Source organism: Populus trichocarpa, chromosome 5 (genome assembly GCF_000002775.5).
Source record: "Populus trichocarpa isolate Nisqually-1 chromosome 5, P.trichocarpa_v4.1, whole genome shotgun sequence".
Lineage (NCBI taxonomy): Eukaryota > Viridiplantae > Streptophyta > Magnoliopsida > Malpighiales > Salicaceae > Populus > Populus trichocarpa.
This window is the reverse complement of record NC_037289.2, coordinates 19,007,017-19,030,273: the sequence shown is the minus strand read 5'-3', so window position 1 is coordinate 19,030,273 and position 23,257 is coordinate 19,007,017. Positions and strand designations below refer to the sequence as shown.

At 32.6% G+C, this 23,257-nt stretch overlaps 2 protein-coding genes and 1 pseudogene across 3 annotated transcripts; 2 read left to right on the top strand and 1 right to left on the bottom strand.

The window, feature by feature from the left end:
• Positions 1-601: 601 nt before the first annotated feature.
• On the top strand, positions 602-11,621 carry LOC112327622 (uncharacterized). Its single transcript, XM_024601832.2, has 5 exons — positions 602-734; positions 9,863-9,966; positions 10,094-10,162; positions 10,736-10,822; positions 11,559-11,621. Exons 1-5 carry the CDS (start codon positions 602-604, stop codon positions 11,619-11,621), a joined length of 456 nt encoding a protein of 151 aa, XP_024457600.2.
• On the top strand, positions 8,987-13,307 carry LOC18099605 (caffeic acid 3-O-methyltransferase-like; annotated as a pseudogene).
• A 124-nt stretch (positions 13,308-13,431) lies between these two features.
• Positions 13,432-17,655, bottom strand: LOC7460982 (PHD finger protein EHD3). 2 transcript variants are annotated; one of them, XM_024601554.2, is made up of 7 exons: positions 17,480-17,655; positions 16,758-17,064; positions 16,405-16,581; positions 15,978-16,301; positions 15,136-15,225; positions 14,933-14,977; positions 13,432-14,795 (listed from the first exon to the last, which is right to left on the bottom strand). In XM_024601554.2, exons 2-7 carry the CDS (start codon positions 16,989-16,991, stop codon positions 13,869-13,871), a joined length of 1,797 nt encoding a protein of 598 aa, XP_024457322.2. In that variant the 5' UTR covers positions 16,992-17,064; positions 17,480-17,655; the 3' UTR covers positions 13,432-13,868. The 2 variants fall into 2 exon arrangements, with proteins under 2 accessions (XP_024457322.2, XP_024457324.2); XM_024601556.2 differs by having other exon boundaries at positions 16,758-16,992.
• Between the last annotated feature and the right edge of the window lie 5,602 nt (positions 17,656-23,257).

The following is a 23,257-nucleotide window of genomic DNA, read 5'->3' as shown; positions in this document are numbered from 1 at the left end:
TTACATCCTCTTGATATCTTTTCTACAATAAAAAAAAAATAGGTATGTGGCATAGCACGAGCCACCTATCTAGTATTTATATATAAAACAAAGAATTTCTTTTCTTTTATAATTTTATTTATTTATTTTTTCAGGCAATTAGTCTTTCACCTAGTCCTTAGGTCTTGGTGAAACCTTCTTTCCGACGTCTTACTGACTTATTATTTCACTTTGTAATTTTATCTATTTATTATAGAATAATGATTTAATTTTTTATATAAAGTAATTATTTTATCAAATCAAGAATTTCTTTTAATACATATTAAATTTCTGATTTATAAGATTTTTAGGCTAGATTATTAAAATTAATCACGTGATTTGTATATTTTTATTTTTTATATTGAAATAGAAGATTTTTATTTGCAAATTACATGATTGATTTTGATGTAACTTTAAGTTTTTATCCCAAAAAATAGATTAGAAACTTAACATATTTAAAAATAAAATTAATTTAATTGAAAATGTAAAAATATTAAAAAATTAATCTGTTATAAAAAATAAAAATATATTAAGCCGTATGAACTTGTTTATCAATTCACGTTTTTTAAGTCGGTGTGAAAAAATGGGTGGCGGTGGAATGTTGGTTGGAGGCCCTGAATTCTGGCAAAGTATTGAGATTCTGTCACATGACCCGAATTTGTTTGTTACTTCAACTTTATATGAGAAAGCCGTCAACGCCGTCGATATAGAGTTCTGTTAGCCTGTTAGTTTGAAACTAGGTTATGGGTTTGTATTGCGTTTTAAGTTAGATTAATTTTTTTATAATAAAAAAAATTATTCAAGCATTGCAATATATTTTTTAATAATTTTTTTAATTATAAATTTAAAATATGATGCATATTGGATGATATTTTAAGAAAATTATTGATACAACAATATATTAGATGATATTTTTTTTTCAAATATTGAGAAGCAGTATATTGGATCTACCTAGTTTAACCTGTCAAATCTGCGAACCATGTCATAAAATTGTAATAATTCTATATAAAGAAAATCAAAATAGATTATGAAGGTCAATTCCTAATCAACCCAATATTGAAGAATGAAATTGAAAAAAATATATTATATTAAAAAATAGAAGAAAACAAATACCCAAGTCAACCTGGGTTAATTTATCAAACCCTCAACCCAGATCATAAGATTGAAATAATCTCATAGAAAACAAATAAAAAAATATGAAGTTCTATTTCCAACAGATCCAATGTTAAAAGTAGAAATTGAGAGGTAAAAAAAACCTACATTCATAAGATCAAGATAACTTCACTTAGAGAAATAAAAAAAAATTATGAAGTCTGATTTCCAAATAGCCTAATATTAAAAAATCAAGTTGAAGACAAAAACTAAAAGAAGAAGAAGATTAAGTTGTTGGTGGGTAAGATTGAAAAAAAATCCATTAAAAAAGAATCCAAAAAAATAAATCAGGTTAATTCAAGTCAACCTACAAAATTCATGACATGAGTTATGAGATCGGGATAACCTCATAGAAAGTAAATAAAAAAAATTACAAAGCCATATTTAAAAAACATTCAATTAAAAAAGGATCCAAAAAAAATAAACAAAGTCAATCAGGTCAACTTGTCATACCTGTGACCTAAATCATAAGATTGGAATAACCCCACATAAAAGCAAATTAAAAAAATAATTATGAATCCTAATTTTCAACCAATTCATTGTTGAAATATGAAATCGAAAAAAAAAACGATTAAAAAAAATGGAAAAATAACAACTCGAGTCAACCCGACTTAGTTTGTTAAACCCATAACTTAAGTCATGGCATCAAGATAAATTCATAGAAAATATATCAAGAAAAATTACAAATCCCCACTTCTAAGAGCATCTCAAGGGAGATGCTATTTTGAAGAGCTAAATTGATAAAATAACATTTTGAATACTATAAATAAGACTTTTTTTTTTTTTACCATGTATACTCCAATGAGAAAATGTCATTTGAAAAGCCAATAGTAATGGAGTAGGAGAAATAAGTGTCTTATGTTTTCTTAATGAGTTTGATGTTATTTTTTTCACATGGCTACATTTAATTGGTTTATTTTTTTTATTGAGCCCACTTTGTTAGTTTTGACTTTTTTTGAGAGATATGTAGGAATAACATTTGTGGAAGAGAAAATGCATTTTGACATTTTGTTTAGCATTCCCTTTGGAGCTTATAAAATAAGCATGAAAGAGTCAAAATAATATTATTTTAATTTTTAGCTTTTTATTTAGCACACCCCTAGAGTTGCTCTTATAAATCGAATGTTAAAGATTGAATTTAAAAGAAAAAAAAATCAAATCTGTAAGGCTAGTATATAACATAACAAAAAGAAATAAAAAAAAATATGAAGTATAATTTCTAAAACAATTTAATATTAAAAAGAATTGAGGAAAAAAAACTATGTTGTTGAAATATGAAATTAAAAAAAAAACTAAAAACAAATAAATAAAAAAACACCCAAAATACTATTTCAATTAATAGGATTTTATTAATATACCTACTGTAATTTAACCACCCTCTTGTGTTTTATCTTTGAGAGCATCGCGTCACTATTATTTCTTTCTTTTCTTTTCTTTTCAAGGGTCATTATTGAATTATTTTGTAGCTGGGGAGTCGCGTTTTCTTTCTTAATTTTCCAACTTGTTTTTCTATCATGTATAAATAATTTCGTATAATTATATAAAAAAAACCTTGATCATATTTACACTTCCTTTTAAGATTTTAATTTTAAATCATGTAATTTAATATATTTATAATAGTTTACATCATCAAGTTGACAAGTCAAAAAAAAATTAAAAGGAAATATCTAATTATTTACATAATAATTATTATTATATTTAATTTAATATTTAAAATTTAAAATAGCTAATATTACAACTTCTCCATTCAAATAAAAATACCCTAACCACCAGCCACTTAACCCAAAAAATCTTTTATTGCTTCCTTGGAGTCCTATTACACTCATAACTCCCTCTCTACTTCTTTCACCTCCATGCCTTTCCAACTCCAAATTTCCTTCTCTGCTCTTGCCTCTTGTGATGCTCAAGTTTCCAGCAACGATCCTACTTTCACCATCATCAATCTTGTTGCTCCCAGACTCAATCAATGAATCACGTGGTTGATTCGTAACACCCTTTTTTTATTATTATTATTGTCACTCACCTTCCCATGATAATAATAATAATTTAAACAGCATCTATTCTCATAATTCATTGAATTTGACTTGAAACCCCTTAGTTGATTCGAAACAGCTCGAAAATCTCTAGAGGAAGATCTTTCAGAATTAGATCCATATTCACCACGATGATGATAATGCTCACTCTCACCATCAATCATAACATTACAGTCCTGAAGAGTTAGGATTAGGATTACATTCCACTTCATCCCTAGTTTGTCGATCATCATGCAAAACTGTAAAACTAGGTTGGGGTTCGTGGACATGGTGATCGAATTCAGGTGAACACGCGGCGGTTAACGGTCATCTTCAAATTGATGAGAAACCCAAGGCAATTTAGTGAAGTGAGGAAGGTCCTGGTGTGATTGTTGGTGGTGATAGTTATTCTGAATTTGGGGATGACTGGGGTTTCACTATTTTGTCACTGAATTTAAAATTTAATTCTTTCAACTGAAAATCTATTGTTGAGTTAAATATATCATAATGATAATGCTTGTAAACTGTCACTGAATCTTGTTGTTGACATGAATGACCTGTAGCCTTTTTATACGAAGCATTCATATGTGGTATGTCAATCTCATATTTTGTGCAAACAGATTGCACATTTGTAAGGAGAAGATCAAATCCGGCATCTCTCAAAGTTCGAAGCAATGCTTTAGTAGTTGATACAAGATCCATTGCATTTAAGATGTCAAGAGATTTTAGCTGCAAAACTCGACAAAGTAAATCAATAATCCCTATTATTTTATGCATCAAATATAAGATGAATATAAATTCAAAAGATTTCATCACAATCAAACAACCACCAGCTTCTCCACGTATAGAGTTAGAAGATCCTTCTTGAACCATACTTTCAAGCACAGTAATAGTTGCACCATACATATCTATTAAACTGCAAATAGAATCAAAATGAGAGCTTCAGCAAGTAGTTCCACTTCGATGTAAATTACCAATTTGATTAGCCCCTCTACCAGTCTCACGTTCTCTAGTAGCTACCATATGTGCAATTTCTTTGTATGACGTTTGGGAGAAGCACTAATAAGATTGATAATGGTTGTCAATTTTGAAAAAAATAAACAAATAGAAATCTCATTTCTAGCTGCTGCAACTAACCAAATAAAAAAATCAATTACGATATCAATTAAAATTTTATTATGATCCCCAACTATAACATTAATTTAAATGTCACAGTTATAATATATAACATCATTTAAATATCTTGATTCTCAATAGTGATATGTAGAAGAAGCGTGTTATATCGCCATAACTTTTTTGAAATATATTATTCTATCTAAATTTAAAAATAACTATGCTAATTTTATAATTTATCCAAAAAGTAACTAATATAGTTGGTCTCTGGACTTATTTTGCGAGATGTAGGTTTGTTTAGGAGTGTGATAGATGTTTTTTAAAGTGTTTTTTTTAATATATTAAAATAATTTTTTTATTTTTAAAATTTATTTTTGATAAATTACATCAAAATAATCTAAAAATATTAAAAAAATTAAATTTTAAATAAAAATTTTAAAATTTAAAGAAAATCCTGAACTTTCCTACTATAGTACCGTCAACCTTTTAAAAAGGGATTATAATAGAGTTTTGTCTTCTCCTTGTGCTTCCTCTGCGTCACTTTTCTTACTTAGCTAACGATGATGATAAACCCTAGGGTGTTCAAAAAAACAAAAAAATCAATTAAACCGAGAAAACCGGAAAAAAAATAACTGAAAAAACCGAACCGTGAAAAAAAACCGATTAAACCGATTAAAATTTTGAAAAAACCGACCGGTTCGGTTCGGTTTCGGTTTTTTAAGCCTGGAACCGGAAAAACCGAACCGAACAGAACCGAAAAAAAACCGGAAAAAAACCGAGCCAAACCGAAAAAACCGAGCCAAACCGAAAAAAACCGAGCCAAAACCGAGCCAAACCGGAAAAAACCGAGCCAAACCGAGCCAAAAGTGAGCCAAACCGAAAAAACCAAGCCAAGCCGGTTTGAACCGGTTTTTTCTCTAAAAAACCGAACCGAACCGAACCGAAACCGGTCGGTTTGAACCGGTTTCGGTTCGGTTTCGGTTTTTTTAAAAAAAAAATATATTCGGTTTGGTTACTTTTTTTTGATAAAAACCGAACCGAACCGAACCGTGAACACCCCTAATAAACCCTTGGAAACAGCAACTTTAACAAAGAAGAAAAACCCCTTAGAACTTGCTTTTTTATTATTATTATTATTATTATTATCCTACCTGGGCTATAGCCCAATAGAGCCTTGTGAAAGGCTCCACCCTTGGTTAGGGTTACAGGAGAATTGGGGGTTTTACGGGGAGAATTGTGAAAATGATGACAAAGGAGGAGGAGGAGGAGGTGTTTGTGGGTTGATTTTGTTGAGAAAGTTGAGAGTAATTTTGTGTTTGGTTGTGTAGAGCTTGTAATTCATGAAATTGAAGATCTAAGAAAGATAGTGTGAGATATGTCGTTTACCTTGATTATTTTTGAGTAATTCAGGTAAAACAAAAAAAAAATCAGGTTACCCAAATTACATATATTTTTTTTAATTATATACCTATTTATTTATAAATTTTTAAAACTAATGGACTTTCCTCAAATCTAATTTTGTATAGTCAAAAAGATTTTAAGACCTAATTTTATCTAGTTAATTGAACTTTTTTTTTCAAAAAAACAAAAAAAAAAACTTCGGGTAAAAAAAAAAAAACAAATGGAGGTAATGGGTTCGATATTCGAGTAAAATACAACTCAGAAAATCAAACAAGTAATTCATTTCAGGTAGAGAATTTGAAAAACAATCGTCGAAGTGAAGATCACACAGCCCAGTTGAAGTAGCCGCCAACTAGCTCTGCACTCTATTTTGATACTTATCTACTCTATTGCCAACTTGCCCTTTTTTTCCTTTACCTTTTGCCTTTCATTTTCACTTTCAAGGCTTTTCCAAGTTTGGGCATCAGAGTTAATTTGTTATTTTTCCTTTTCGACGTGGCTTATAATTGCTGTGAATCCGGCAGGATTTACCCGGTTGAGAAAGCGGTCACCCGCGATGAGCCTCCGGCTCTGGTAAGCCGGAGAAGCGTATCATAAACCATTAAAAAGGACAGCCACCATACATCAAAAGGCAAAGAAGTAGAGTAAACAATCAATAATCAAAACTACTTTTAAATCAAACTAATTAATTACAACTTTCCAATAAATATAAACCATTCTGTTCTCCCTGTCCTTGTTCCTTCCTCTGTCCAAACCCACTTCTCCTTGGGCCACGGTTATCATCACCGATTAAAGAACAATTATTCTAAATAAACCCAAATCACAACAAAAGTAATACCAAGAACAAGAATAACAGGCTATACATATGATATTTTAGGCTGGTGTGACTCTTGCGAGACAACAATAACTACCCCTGCTCTGTTCTTGGTGTTTAGAACAAGGAAGACAAGAGGAGCCACAAATTGCAGAGGCAATAGAGTCAAACATCATGCTTTTCACTAACCTCCTCCTCTTTGGAATCAAGCTATCATTTCTGAGTTTAAAGCAAGGGTCTTTCTTGGATTTGATCGCTTCCTCACTAGCTGGACTGTTCTTCACTTCCATCTCTGCCTCCTTTTTCTCCTTCTATTTTTCCTTCTTTTTTAATTCTGTTTTCTTCTGGCCGTGGCGTAGGCTTTTTATATGTTTAAAAACATGATATAAAAAAAAACACCCAATCAGAGAGGGCTGCTTGCGAATCAAGTATCCCATTAGCTTAAACATCTCCAGAAAATATCAAATTAGAGCGTTTCCCTGTGCCCTTTCTTGTTAATAGAATGCTACCACCCACATATTTTCCTACATGAAATTCCAGGAACATTCGCAACGACAGCTGGTGGGTGTGATGTGTGTAATTTTTTCTCTTTCTCTTATCAGCAACTGATGTCATTGTTTTTTTTTTTTCTTGAATTATGAGAAACATTTGCTATAGCAGTGAGTCGGTCGCGGGAATCCAACATGAAATAAATCACAATTTTATTATAATTTTGCAATGCAATTAAATCAGAATAAGTTCTGCGGAAAAGTAGTGGAGGTGATTGCTTGTTTTCGGATATATGAGGTTGACCAAGAGGCCCTGTATGTGTGTGGGTGAAGGATGTATTTAAGAAGTGGAGACATGGACGAGTTTCACTTTCCAATTTTACCAGATTATTATTATATTCTAAAGCAACTAAAAGGTGGTAAAGCAATTCCTTTAGCAAAACTATTGTACCTCTAGACTAACATCCAGGAAAAAATCTTTTTTTTTTTAAGCAAAAAAAATATTGAACAATGATTATATTATTCTTGAATTCAAATTATCTTTAACTTGCACTTTTTATCTTTTCATTATGGTTTCTTCTATTATTAACAAGTTGGATCAAGAGTTATTTAGTATTTTAGAAGATATAAAATATTATTTAATATTAAAAAGTGGATGGCATATATTGTTTATATGGATGCATGTGGCTACAGTCGCACTCTTCAAACAGTGAGTGTGAAGTCGTTCGGTGGTCAAGTGTCGGTTTTCAAAACAGCATTTGAATCTTCACGATGGCCCCTCCATCCTTAGGTAACGTATGTGACCAACGAATCTCTAATTTTGCACCAACGATCATTTATTTTTATTTTTTTTCTCGATTTTCACATCTGACCCTACACATTTTCAAAAGCCCTTCAATTTTATTTTTTTTTAGATTTGATCCCAGGTTTTTTAATTATTATTTATTCTAAAATTCAAAAGCCCTTCAATAAAGGTTTTGAATCTAAGAATGATTTTAAGATGGTTTTTTAGAGTGATATATTTATACTCTTTAAGAGTGGTATGTTTATAATAAAGAGGTATTTGTGTGATGACCTTTTTAAAATAAATATAATGACCATTGTAACCAATGATAAGAACTAAAATATGAATGCCTCTTCTTTTTATGTGCTTGGGTCTTGTTATGTATGGCATGTCATGTTAGGTCATGTGAATTATAATACATTGTAAAAAATAAAAAATATATAATGATGACAACCATACGTAGTTGATTAAAGATTCCAAGATATAGATTCAAATAGAAAACTAAGTCATATAGCATTCTTGATAGCACCAGAAAAATATTATTTCTTGTTTATTCCTATAATGAAATAGGTGTTAGTTGTAGAGTGATAAATGGTGAGCTGAGCTCTTAATGATTTTCATATCTTGGTATACCAAATGGAATATAGCAAAATACTCTTAATAAAATATCACTTAAATGAGTGAGAAGTGTGGCCGTTTATTTGAGAATTTCAATAACGTGGAATTCTGTAAAGCACTCATGAATTCAAGAATTGTTTAGGGTCAAATGAACATAACGGTAAGAACCAAAAGAAATATCTAGGTTGAGAACTATGTAATTACTATTATCTTAGTTTGCACAAAAAGCTAAATAGTTCACGACATCACCTTTACTATTTAGCCGAGTAAATCCGATAGTATTTTACTAAGGAATGTTCAAAGTCAAAAGCTACCTATTCTGATGTAGTAATCTACTAAATTAGTATCTATCAACAAATCTTTGAGTCATTCTCAAATTGGTGAGATAATTTCCATTCATGTGGGGAATTGTTGAAAATTTGTTTTAATTAAACAAATTATAGGTGAATGAGAAATTAATCTGAAAAAAAACCTTAGTATACATACTAATATTATTATTATATTATTTTTTTTTTGTAAAAAATATATTTATTATTAGTTATATTGCTTATAATTTTAACTTGTATTAACTATAAATTTTACAAAATATGGTTTTACACCGGTAAACAAATTCTATAAAACAAATTCTAGCAGTTGAGCAGTCCAGAAATGGAAGCATGAGAATGGAAGTTTTGCAAGGGTTTGGGAGGAGACGTCGCTTTTTGCAGATTTAAGAAGAGAAGAGCGGCAGTTTTGTGAGGAAGAAGAAGAGGAAATGAGGGTTTATATATGGTGAAATACCGCAGGTCGTAGCTGGAAGCGGCCTTTGGCAGCCATATAAAAAATACCCGAACCTCCCTTTTCATCAATAAGACACGCCACCGGTGGCAAGCAAGTGGGTTCCTCGAGTCGTTTCAAGCCCAAGGCAACCAGCTAGCTGAGATATTTCCGTCCCTCAATCTTTTTTTCTTTTCTTTTTTTAAGTGCAAAATTTGGTTCATTATTGAAACACCATGATATGTGCGGAACTTATGCTATTATTGAATTTATTTATTTTTTTGTGATTGTTTCAGCTTTTGTGTTTCTAAAGATATGAAATTTGTGGTTTTTTGGACACTTTGGGTAAGAAGCATATGTGGTTTTTTGATATATTTGCCTACTTTACTACTTGGAATGGCAGTGAGGAGTCTCAGTGATTTGCTCGGTCATAATAGTAAGGTTTAGCTGTTTTACTTGGTGTTAATCTATTAGTTTTTTCCAACTCTTGCCATTGCAGAGATTATGTCGATAATGCTAAGTTAATGTATTTCCTCGTGTTTATTTCTGTTGATGGCACCTGTTTCTGTATGGGCGTGTATTTTCTTGTGTCTGTTTCAGTGGATTGCTTTGGCAAATTGAAGAAGAGTTTCTTATTGTACAAGAGGCTCGAGTCTTTTCTTTGTTTTGCTTAAGTACATGATGGTGGTGGCATTTTATGTATGAGCTATCTCTTTGAATGATGGAAAATACCGTGTAGCACTTGGGAAGTGGAAGGCTGCTCTTAATTTGATGCCTGAAAATGCAGTCTTACATGAACAAAAGGCACAAGTTTTGATTGGAATTGGAGATTGCATGGAATGGCATTGAAGGCAGCAACTCGTGACATTGTTTATTACAATTTTCTGAGTGTATATACTGGTGAGAGCTTTAATTTAATTTGGACTTTATTTGACAGGGGCAACTGAGTTGGAACCTTCATGGGCTGAGATATGACGATGCTATACTCTTATGGTGCTTCTGTCAAGTAAGCAATTCAATGAATAGCTTAAGCAACTCGTAATTATTTAGTCATTAAGGCTTTTATATCATATCAATTGGACCAATTCAATATCCAATAACTTAAATTGTAAGTTGATATTTTAAGATATGATTTATATTATTCTCTAGCAACATTTAATTTTCCTTTTGTATCTCTTTCGATGAATTTGCTGGTTGAATATTTCACTGCTCCGGTATATTTCCCCTGAATTAGCTTTCATGGGATTTTTATGTTTTAGACTCAATTTTTTGACAGTTGCCACCTCCTGTTCTGAACTTTTTCTTTCTCCTAGAAAAGTTTCCTCCATCTGCCTTTTTTTCTTGTACCGTACAAGTAATTTTTGTTTTCCTTTCGCTCATAAATCTAGGGCATCCTTTGCTACATCGAGGTTTGTTAAAATGCAGTCACATGTAATGTGGTAAGATGGAGTTCATAAGAGCTACATGTACTGCATAACTTAGGATAATTCTTAGTGCAATTCTAGTGAAGTCTAAGAAACTATTTACTCAAAGTATGCTAAATTTATTCTCTTGTTTATTTTGCCTGTGGTCTTCTCAGGCATGGGTCACCCTTGACAGAGCACAGTTGAACTTTGGGGAGCCTGACAGAGCAACTGAGAACTTCCTTAGAGCAATAGCCATAAAGGTACATTCTTGTATTTCGGTGGCTTGACCTTTCTGGATCATTTTGTTTGTGAACTTTCAAATAAAATAGATTCATGGGACACTACCTGTCATCAAATGGTGAAAACAAGAAAGTTTCCTATCTAAAGATTGTTGTGAGTCATATCATGACAGTGCAACTGAGAACTTCCTTAGAGCAATAGCCATAAAGGTACATTCTTGTATTTCGGTGGCTTGACCTTTCTGGATCATTTTGTTTGTGAACTTTCAAATAAAATAGATTCATGGGACACTACCTGTCATCAAATGGTGAAAACAAGAAAGTTTCCTATCTAAAGATTGTTGCGAGTCATATCAGGACTTAGATTAAGATTACTGTAATTTGACTTTGCTTATATCTTCCTGGCAGTTTGCTTGGGTCGAAAACAATCTCAACGTTAAATGTTGGAGCTTGAGTGAGTCCTTATTTTTCCTTTCATCCCCTTTATTGAGTTCAACAATCTTGTTGAATTGTATGGCAAATTCGTCTTCTCAGTCTTCCAAGAAAGAGAAACATAATGTTGCTCCAACATCAAAAGTATCTGTGGCCATCTTTTACTTCCTTCACTTGGGCTGCCGGGAGAGTGATTCATTTTAAGGTCCTAGTCTAGTACTATCATGACAGGTGGTATTCCTATTGACGTGCTTAGCTTCTAGTTCCATTTTTGTGTTTGTATAATGTATTTTTTGCTCAATTTCCCCAAATGCTCCATCTGCAGCCAGATGATTCTAAGGAGGCTCAAGATGACAGGCACAGTGCATCACAGCTTGTAAAAAGGTGAAAGCAGCGTCATTCATCAGGCTTGAGCACTAAGAGAACGGTTATGTGGAGTGTGACAAGACTGAGAGCTCCTGAATAGATAAGAAAGTAGCATCAAAGCAAGAGTTTCACACTCTGTACCCTGTCATGAGGTAGACCTTTTAAATAGTAGGCTACTGCTTTAACAAATTCATGGATATAAAGAAAATTCTGAATGGTAAAATAATCATATGGGTCGGTTGGGTACAATGTGACCTCAATCAGACACGAGAAATGAAGAGTTCAATTCAAAGAATTTGGCTATTTTTTGCTACAACTAGACTTGTATTAAGAGAGGGAGAGATCAGAATGCGCGAGGTTTGACGTGATTCAATGGTCTGTCAGGTACCACTTTAATGATGCTATACTTGAAGGGGGCGTTCCATTCAACAGAGCTTATGGAATGACAGCTTTCCAGTATCCAGGCACTGACCATAGGTTCAATAGGGTATTCAATCAAGCGATGCCAAACCACACTCCCTTCATCATGAAGAAAATCCTTGATATTTACGAAGGGGTCGATGGGCTCGAGGTGTTAGTTGATGTTGGAGGTGGAATTGGAGATACTCTCAACATTATCACTTCCAAGTATCCTCACATTGAGGGCATAAATTATGATATGCCCCATGTATTAGCAGATGCACCTTCGTAGCCAGGTACCATTGCCTTCCTTTGTTTTAATAGCACTGTACAAGTAAGGCTCTATCCCAGTTGTATTTTGATGCAATTTGCTCTATAAAGTATGGGGCCAAACAACGAGGTGGTCCTATTTTGCCTTCTGTTTTCTCCTTGCCTTCCTGTTTCTGAAATGGACAGCTTTAACTTCCTATAAGACGTTATGTTGTAGGCGTGGAGCATGTTGGGGGAGATATGTTTGTTAGTGTGCCAAATGGAGATGCTGTTTTCATGAAGGTAAAGCCTCTCTGGGTTATCATCTCCATTTACCCCTATCTACGTGTTCTTAGATTGAAGTTTGTCAAGATGTGAGTGAAAGGAAATTTAGTGAAATCTGACTACCCTGAACTTCATAGGAAATAATTCATAGCAGCCCCCAAGATGTAGACTTTGGTTTACAAAATATCTATTTTACATAAGATCTTCGTGTTTGATTCTTTTATTTGTTGAGTTACCAATGTACCTTGCAGTGGACACTTCATGATTGGAGCGATGAGCATTGCCTGAAAGGCTGAAACTACTCAAGAACTGTTGGGAAGCTCTTCCAAGTAATGGTAAGGTGATATCCGTGGAATCGCTTCTTCCTGTTGCACCAGAGAATATTGCTTCTTCACACGTTGTCTTTGAACAAGATCTGTGCATGTTGGCTCGAAATCCTGGTGGTATGGAGTTCGAAGCCTTAGCAAAGAAATCTGGTTTTTCAGGCTGTGAAGTCATATGTTGTGCTTACAACAGCTGGGTAATGGAGTTTCAAAAAGACAGCACTGCCATAAATTAAATTCAGCAATTTCCTCTTTTTTGCCCTACAATTGCTCTTGCTCCTGGTGGCTTAAGTCACACATACTCTGCTCATAGAACAGGGAGTCGAATAATTGTATCATATACCAATGAACGCTAACTTAAACTTCGTTTTCTGGCTACAACTAGGACTGCGTGTCGATTGTTAAAAAACCCATTGCTATTTAATGATAGAACCATAATCTTAAATGTGGTATTTTACCCACTAGAAGCAAAGAAAAGGCCTGGCAAGGAAACATCACCTGGGGATGAGATAAACATCAATGCTCACCAGAGAAGAAGTACGCATGCATACACTGGTTGGGGGTTGAGAAATTGAATTACAAAAGAAAATGTTCTCTTCTCATTATAAAGCACAGATTGTTTGAAATTCGGTTGCGTTTTGTAATTTTACAACATTACTGACAGAGATTAGCTTTCCCTTACAAAAAATAATGAACCGTGTTCGGAACAAAATGAACAAGATGTTACTGTTAAAAACATCGATTCCAACATGCTTATCTAATGATTCCCTGATCCTTGTAACTCCATGTCCTGTATTTGGCACTTGCCAACCAGTAAATGTACTAGCCTTCAGAATCATGCCCTGCCAAGAGTCGAGTATCCAAAAGTCAGCAAAACCTAAGTTTACAGCCTAACAAAATATTCTTCCCCAGAAGGCGGCGGGATCAAAATTCTTGACATCAGTTACACATACAAAATCAATATGATCAATGATTAAAACCATGAATTTTTATCTTGTAATTTCCTGAAAATGTCATGTGCTTTTCAACTCTTCAATTGATTGGCAGCCGACTTCACACTTTAGTGCTGCAGTTACAAGCATGTCCATTCCTTCTCTACCTTTATCTGATTCTTCTCCACCTTCCTTGTACAGTTTCTTGCGGTTTTCACATTCCTTTTTAACCCCTTCACCCTTCTTTTTCACATACCTTTCGGATTTCTCATATGCCCTCCTTACCCTGCGTAATTTCTGTATTTTCAGATCACATCGCCTGCAAAACCATTTCCCTTTAGGTACAGAAATGCGTGGCGGAATCATGCAATAAAGGTGGTATGCATGATCACAGCCATCACATAAAACAATCTTATCATCGTCTTTATCAGTGAGGCAACCTCTGCATAAACAAGAAGGGCAATACCAACGAGGGCCATACAATATTAACTGCCTATTTGTCAAGCATCTCACATGGTAGTACTTGCCAGGGCATTCAGAGTGATCACATATATTTATCTTCTCTCCATTGCTCACTGGACTTCCACAAATTTTACAGATGCGTATGTTTTCAGTCCCTTCTGATGATAGCTGAACCTCATTATTCGTGCTGAAATTTGATGCCTCTTCAAAATCATTGAATGGTTCTTGAGTTGATAAACCAATTTCATCACCAGCTTGATTAATTTGGGTCCTGGGGCAATTCAGCCTCTCACACGCTACACAATTCTCATGAATGGATCCCATACCACTTGCAGCGCAGTTGTCACAGTACCAGCTTTTGGGGGGAATCTCTTTGACAGCAGGCTCAATACAGGAGACATGGTACATTTCCTCACATGAATCACAAACTAAACAATCTCTCCCATCTGCCTTTTCCCCACAACGCCTACAACTGCAGACTCTGTAGACACAACAAGCATCCTTTTGCTCTGGTTGACCATGAGAATCAGAACCCTTGATGCAGAACTGTATTGCAGCACAAAAGTTTAAGTAGGTATCAGAACCAACTATAATCAGAAAGACAATCAATCTTAAAAGTGGTACATATTTCTAATGCCAGCATTAGGAAACTAATTATACTGCTGTGATTTTGAAACAATTACCCCATGCTTTTCATCTTCAAATATACAGCGTACTGATCCTCCCACCTGGAAATCACAGTTAAGATTTTCAGTTAAGTTAAAAGGGAACCATAAAAGTGTATTAAGAAACAACAATAAATAGAAATGTGAAACAAAAGTTGCATTTAGCACATAACCCACATTCTTAGTCTGCCAGAAAAATATCTACATGTTGGATGTCTTACCCGTTCATTACAGCAAGTCTTTGATATGTCTGATAGGCTCTTTGAAAGAGAGATTAATTCAGCACCAAAACCTTGAAGCTTTCTCCAGAACTGAAAAGATTATTTAGGTTTAAATGAATGGCACAACAAATAGAAATTGCATTTTCTTCTGATAACTAGAAATGGAAATGAAATCATGCATGCTGAATGACTGCTAAAACATTACAATGAACGAGACCAGTAATTGAATGTCATGTAGTAGCATGAATAACCAATTAAGATGAACGAACTACAATCACTATGTAAATCACAAAAAAAAAATGATTGACATCAACATGTAGCATATTAACAATGGGTGAAGAGAAAAATTAACTAATCAAGAGATAAAGCAATAAAGATAAAGGTATGATAGTTTTCAACTCCAAAAAGATCCCCAAACTGTGTGTGATCTAGTGCTTTAGTAAATCACTCAAAAGTTTGTTAACTAATAGGAGAGGGTAGAGGTTGCACAAGGGCAGCAGGAATTCATTTACACAGATGCATCTAAGATATAAGATCATATAAACATTGTGGTGAGAAAATGAGATTTGAAAGATACTACTCTACATAACAGACCACAAAATATCAAACAAATAATTACTTTTGTTGGTGCATAACATTGTATTCATCTTCAACTTTCATACAAAACACATGATGTCACTTAGCTTTTGAAATCACATAGGTGGCACATATGCAACGTAGTGCCTAGAAGAACCAGACATCCAGTCATAAAGCTTACTCAACAATGATTTCAGCAAGAGCATTGTAACACACTAGACAAAATAGTAACATCAAACTACGTAGGAAGGATTGTAATAAATTACCTGCTCAATATCTTCACAGAAAAGCATAGGCGAATGATCATAAGCTCCGTCTTTCATCCTTCTGTCTATGAAACTCAGGCTAAGAATGCTGCCAGTCTTCATTCCTTGGAAGTTTTCAAACAGTAGCTTACAGAGAGAGGTGAACTTTTCTGACAGTAAAATACTAAGGAAAGCATGCTGGCACAACTCAGGGACACTGTGATGTCGTGATTCATCCAAAGCTCCATTTGACAAGACCCCTGCATGCCCTTTAGTTGTACTGTGAGTTCCATTAGCCATCTGCCCCATCAAAGGTGACTTATCTGCATTACAGTAACCAGACTCCTGAAGAAAGACAAAATTTAGCACATCCAATTTATGTTAAGAAACACGAATGACAATACTATGCATTTAGCACATCCAATTTAATAGCTTCATAAATCTTAACTGCCATCATAAGCGCACCCCTCAAGCACCCCTGGATGCCATTTTCATCATTACTTAATGATTGATACATGTGGTCAAGGACAAACTTTCTCCACTGCCTCTGTGAAACATCATTTAAACGATTCATAGAAGCATGATTCCCACAAAGATGGCCTCGTGAATCATCATCCTTTATGGTCTGCAAGAAACCACATATTAGCTAGATCAAAGAACTAGGATAAAAGATACAGAACAAACATTAAAATGCATCTTCTCTATAGAATCATACATGATAGGAGTAACTTGCAACAAGGCAATACATAACGAGATTGCATAAGCAAAAATTGGCATGGATGGCCTAGGTTTGTGAGCTACCTGGTCTGACAATCTACTAGCAGCTTCCATAAAACATTTCCCATCCTCTTGACCTTTACTATCCGAACTTGACCTCATGTTCCTTCGTCTCTTGTAAGTTCGAAAACCCTCACTGCCCCCAGAGCTTGCATCACCACCATCATTTCCAAACCCATTGTCCATTGCTTCCATATTTAAGTGCTGAACCCTTTCTTTTGCACCCTCGCCATTGCTTGTTCCCTCTTTACCAACCATCCTTTACAAGTTTTTTTTTTAAAAAAAAAAAAAAACCTAATTTCAAGCTTTTCACCGCCAAATTAGGGTTTCACTGTGACACCCACAATGGAAAGAACATAAAATTGAGCATAACTGCTGAATACATAATACAAGAAATTAAAGAAAGCAGCATAAATTAACAAAAAAAACAAATCCGAGTGTTAAAAATAAACCTAAGCTTGTTTCAGGTAGCCAGGAAAACACAAAAAAGAAAGAAAAAAAACTTTGCTTTAGGTTACCCAGGCTAAATTAAGTGAAGTAATGGTAAATTCTTCAATCAGAGTAAATATGACATGAATAACCCCCTCCCCCCAAAAAAAAATTAAAAAAAAAATTGAAGATTCAAGAGTTGAAGTTGAGGTTTCTTTTCTTTAAATTTCCTTTCACATTGCTCAGTTACCAAAGAGTTAACACAAACAAAATGAAGAGAAAATCAAAATAGAAGGAGAGAGCGTAAAGAAGCGTACCCGACCGAGTAGAGGAGTTTTTAGGCCTGGAAAACTGAAACCCTAATTATCTGAGACCAAGAAGAAGAAGAAGAAGAGTTGGGCTTGTTTCTTTGTTTTGTTTAGAGACAGAGCGAGCAAGAGAGAGAGTTTGGCTCTGCAAGTAGCAGGTCTTATCCTTTGTTTGTACTTTGCAGTGTTCTGCTGTAATTTAGTTTTAAAATTTAAATTTTTTTAGAATTCCGGGTCCTTATAATAACATGGAAAATATTATTTAGAAAAGCTAAAATAATATTATAATATTTTTATATGCATTTTAATAATCTTTTAAAAAGTTAATTAAATTTTAATATATTTAATATTAATAAATTTATTTTTTAATTATAACTAACTAATTCACCCTCAGTGATTTTACATAAATGTTTTTATTTTTTACCTTTCATCCCCCCATATCCCCCCCCTCTCTCTCTGTGAAAGTGATTAGAGGAATGAAGCCGGATCTGGTAGTGGAGAACCCAGGAGGTTTTAAGGACGGACACGTGTAGGTATTCATCAGGGATGGGCTTGGCTAGTGAGTGGGTGACGCCATCTTGTTAAACTGTCAAATCATCCTCCTCCTCCTGAAGGAAGAATCTAAGGTCCGTCCTTGATTCAAGTGGATGTCCACGCCTCCACGATGCTTTCCTTTAATGGCTCCAATTCAGTTTATGTTTCCATCAATTTGTTTTTTATTGAAACATTGTATTACAGGGAATACTGGAAGATATGGTGTTTTCAGATTAGTTTTTTTCTTACAATTTAGTTCTTAAACTTTATTTTTTTTTAATTACATCCTTTTATATCTATATGACTAATTTATCAAGAATTGCTAAAGAGGGATAAAATTAAAAAAGAGAACCAAAGTGTAAAACAAAGAAAAAAAGGGTGGTAGTTTAAAAAAATTGAGCAAAGAATTTATTTTGATCCTCTTACTTTTTGAGTTATAACTTTTCAGTCCTTCAATATTTCAAACATTCAATCATGGTATAAAGCTTTTTCAGTTCCTCTTAATTTTATTATTTAAAATGAAGCGACCAAGATTAACAATAAAAAAAATTGAACCCTTTTTTTCAGCATTAATCAATAAAATGCCTTTTTGAAAAAACAATTGCCTTTATTTTGGTCCCTTTTAATTTGATAATTATACGTCTTAGTCAAAAATTTTATTTTGTTCATTTTTTAGTTTTTAGATTTGAGAGAGAGAGTTGTTGAAAAATAACAGAAAAAAGAGAAAGTGGTCAGTTAAGAAGATTTTGTTAATAAAAAAATTCAAATTTGATATTAATATGTTTCTCTTAATGAGAAGAATGTCATTGTTTTTTAACTTTTATATTGCTAGAAAAAATACATCAAAATTAAAAGAGTTATTTTCCTTTTTTTTGTGTGTGTTTTTAGCCTAGGGGTTTTTTTAGTTGATTAATTAGTTTATTAAGGTTTTAATAGTATTTTTAGGTGAAAATATATCAAATTTTAATTTTTAGGGTCTGAAAATCCCCAAACTAATTTGTTGGTCACCTCTACCATGATCAAATATTGGACATGTAGGAGACTTGTTGTCAACTATATTTTTTTAAAAAGAAAATACCGCCAGCTTGTTTTTAGTTTTGTTTTTTTTGTTTTTTCTTCTATTTAATTTTAATTTATTTGAAATTAATTAATTTAAAATATATTAGATATATTATTTTATTTCATTTTTAAATTACTTAAGAATATGTTTTAGATATTATTTTATTACATATCATTTAATTTTTACTTTGTTTTAAAATAAAATTATAACAATATTCTTATAATATTAGCAAATATTCTTTCTATATAACCTATCATGATTGTATTTTTAAAAGAATTTTATTTGGCTGCTTTTCTACAAGCGTTTATTTTTAATATCAAATAAATTATATAAAAATTATTTCAAAAACATGAAGTTATTAAACTAAGTTAGGTTCATGACTCGTGACTCGTATCATAGGTTTGACAGATTAACTGGAATTAATCTAAATTGATTCAAGATGTTGTCTTCTCAATATTTTAAAAAAATATTATCTTGATTTTTCTTAAAACAAATCAGGTTTTTATCGGTTATTCAGGTTATTTTTAGACTTACCAAGTAAATCAAGTCATATCAAGTTAACTTTTACATAATTTAATTTGAAACTCACGCTAGGCAAGAGGTCAGATTGAGAAGTTTTAGAGTTAATCCCCTGAGTTGGGTTAATGACTTTGCCAAAACATTTCCCATGACAATGCACATAACATTGTCTTATATATATATATATATATATATATATATATATATATATATATATAAAATTAATTAATAAATTTACATGTTAATGAGACAAGGGGGTTTATATATATAATTTTAAATTGTCTTTTTTTTAGTATGTCTTCTTAATGTTTTCTATTTTTATTAAATAAATTACATAGAACAAAATGTTAAGAGTTTTTTTTTTTGTTAGAATTAAAGATATTAATAAGAAAATGAAAGATTTATACCAGCAAATCAATTTGTTTCAATGGAATTTAGAATATTATTATTTTTACATATAATTAAATATAAAAAACTAAAGGACTTCCTACACCACAAAATCGAATATCTTAACTTACATCTATTTCTCAACTTCACGAAATAGTCTTTAATTAGCATTAAGATTATTTTAACTATTTGCTAATGCATATAATCCTTAATATATTAGATTAAATATATGCATTAAATTTTCAGTTCATAATTAAATTTCATTGCTACGAGAAAACAAGTTTGCAATGTTATGTTCAAAAACATTCTCGCATAACAGCTATGTTTATAATTATTTTACAAGTTTGCATTCTTTTTAGAGGACAAAGATTTGCCACATTCACTTTTTACATGTATAGGCAAAACATCTGAGCAGCCAAATAAATTTAATTAACGAATAATAAAAGCAATAATAAGGTCATACCTTAATAGAGATATTCCAACAATCATAGTTTTGAAACCCGGCCCGGTTCGGCAGGTCGATTCAGGACCCGCCCGACCCGGGGCTGGAGCCGGGCCGGGTTGAAGAAAAAATAGGAAAAGTCATGACCCGGTGTGACCCGGCAACCCGGCAAAACTCGGTTGCAACCCGTTGATTTCTTTTTTTTTTACTAAAACGACGTCGTTTTGATTTTGTTTTGAAATAGCGATTGACCCGGGTAATCCGGTGACCCGGTCAAAACCCGGAACCCGAACCTTGAACCGGATCGGGTTTAAAAACTATGACAACAATATTAGCTCTCATCGTTTATATAAACTTCTCTAGCCTTGAAACCTTATGACAGATATCAAGCATTATCGCAAGTGTAAAGCAGGACCTCTTGTAAATGAATACAAGTCCCGGACTCTCTCCCTGTATGGCCTAGAAGATCATCGCTACATCGAAGCCAGACGGGGCTGTGGTAAAAATAAACTCTTAGCCAAGAATAAACAATTGAAGGGCACAATTGCTCATTAAAATCTTATTGTAATTTCCTATAAAATTTTAATCCTCCTTTTGTTTTGATACAAAATTACAACAAAAACTAAAAGAGTGCGAGGAAAAAGTTGTTCATCAGAACCCATTAACTTTGTAAATTTATCTTTTACATTTTGGTTTTTTTTATTTTTTTATTGATTTTTTTAATTTAGTCCTTACATTACGTGTTTATTGAGATTTAGAGTTGATAATTTATTTTAATCTTTTTTATATGGTTATCACGTTATTAAAAAATATCTCGACATTGGATTGATACTTTATTTTGCGAGATATTATTTGGATTCTTTATTTTTCTAAAAATTAAGAGTCAAAGGACTAGAATTGAAGAATATAAAAACACGAGGCCTAGAGGTGAGATATGAATAAGCTAGCCATAGAAACTGGGGGGGGGGGGGGGGGGGGGGGGGCACGGGGCACTAAATTTCTGAAGGTGGCAAGCCTTCTTCAAGCCCTCGCGCACATGAAGCAGGCATCAAACACTTTTTTCTATTTCTTTTAATTTAGTCCCTTGATTTTTAAAATCTTTTTTATTTAGTCCTATATTTTTTTATTTTTTTTATATTTGTCACTTTTCCAATTTTTTCTTTCAGTTGAGTCCTTTGATTTTTAAAATCTTTTTGATTATGTCCTAGGATTTTTTTAATTGATTTTTTTTCAGAGTTTTTTTATTTCATCATTCAGCATTATGTTGGTTAGGAATTAAATTCTATAATTTGTTTCTTTTTGTTTTGTCTTTCTATCTAGTTATTGTGGTGTCAAACAGACGTCCCAATGTTGTTTTGATGATTGATTTTATGATCATTTATATCTTTTAATATTTAGTTGTTAAATTTTATGGAGTTAATGGCCTAATTTGCGGGTTTGGTAGGGTAATCTAAGTTGCTCCAGTGGTGGAATACCTTTTTTTTAATTGAAATTGATTTTATGATCGTCTATTTTTTTTATCACATAGTTAAAAAAAATAGTGTCGGAGAAAAACCATGTAATTAAAATTTATAAGGTTCATGGACCTGCTCACAGGTTTGGCAAGTTGACCTAATTTACAAATTCAATGGATTTAACTTTTTTTTTTATTTTATCCTTTTATATTAGGTTAATTGAGATTTGAGTTTCATAATTTATTTTGTTTCGCTTTTTATGAGGTTATAACTATTTCAAAAAAGTCCCTCTATTAGGTTAGTGCATAATTTTGTGGTTGTTTATTTTATTATCATATATTTAAATAACAAATAATTTAAAAAAAACAAGTTATTAATCTTAAAGGAGTCATGACTTGGTTTACGAGTTTGATATGTTGATTTGAGTTACCTGATTCATGAGTTTAGTAGGTTTACCCACCAAACCCGATATGTTTTATTTTTTTTTGTTTTTGGACTTTTAATAATTTTTATTTGATTTTTTTATTTTATCTTTCAATATTGAATTGGTTGGGAAATATAGTTCATGATTTAGTTTTTTCTTTCTTTCTATAGGATTATAATGATATCAAATAAACATCTATTTTAGGATTGATGCTTGATTTTACGAGTATCTATTTTTTTTATCATATAATTAAGAAACAATTACCCTTAGCAGTTTGGTCAAAAGACCTTCTCTCTTCAAGTGACATGTTCTCTCTTTTCCACACACTATTTTCTCTCTTTCTAAACATAAATCACCAAATCAAACAAAAAAATTTTTGAGGATGAGAAATTATTAGGTCAATATTTAATCTTTGCAAACTAGAAAAACTAAATTTTATGTCAAAAACTAAATTTTTTGAAAAAGAAATCCTCTTTTTTTGTTTTCATTTTGTTAAACGGGTTATGAAGATTTCTTGACATTATTGCATAGAATTTTGAGGTTGGGACATGGGTTTATTTTCTTTTATGAAGAGAGAGAAAAACCCTCAAATTGAAGATTTCTCCAATACAAAATTGAATCATCATCATCAACAACAATCCACGACACCTCGTGGCCTTAAAGAAGTAAAACTGATGATGTTAAAAAATTGGTGGATGAGATGGGGATGGTGGGTTATTTGCAATATTCATTAGGTGTCTATTGAAAAAATGGTGGATAAGATGAGGAAGGTGGGTTGTTTGCAATATTCATTAGGTGTCTGCTTCAAGATATGCTGATGGCAAAGATTATAGGTTGTTTTGAGGGTTGATTTTGGATCTGTTTAACGAGGAAGAGGGCTATGATTTCTGGGTAGATTTCGGGTTTGAAGAAGGCCAAATTCATGGTGATTTCTAGGTTATTGGGTGTTTTTCTATTTGGTGTAAGT

Coding starts and splice junctions, on each gene's coding strand:
- LOC112327622 (XM_024601832.2), top strand. CDS start 602: ATGGGTGGCGGTGGAATGTTGGTTGGAGGCCCTGAATTCTGGCAAAGT. Junction 10,163..10,735: donor TCTTATGGTGCTTCTGTCAA/GTAAGCAATTCA, acceptor TGGTCTTCTCAG/GCATGGGTCACCCTTGACAG. Junction 10,823..11,558: donor TTAGAGCAATAGCCATAAAG/GTACATTCTTGT, acceptor CTCCATCTGCAG/CCAGATGATTCTAAGGAGGC.
- LOC7460982 (XM_024601554.2), bottom strand. CDS start 16,991: ATGGTTGGTAAAGAGGGAACAAGCAATGGCGAGGGTGCAAAAGAAAGG. Junction 15,226..15,977: donor TCTGTGAAGATATTGAGCAG/GTAATTTATTAC, acceptor TAATCTTTTCAG/TTCTGGAGAAAGCTTCAAGG. Junction 14,978..15,135: donor AGACTTGCTGTAATGAACGG/GTAAGACATCCA, acceptor TGTGATTTCCAG/GTGGGAGGATCAGTACGCTG.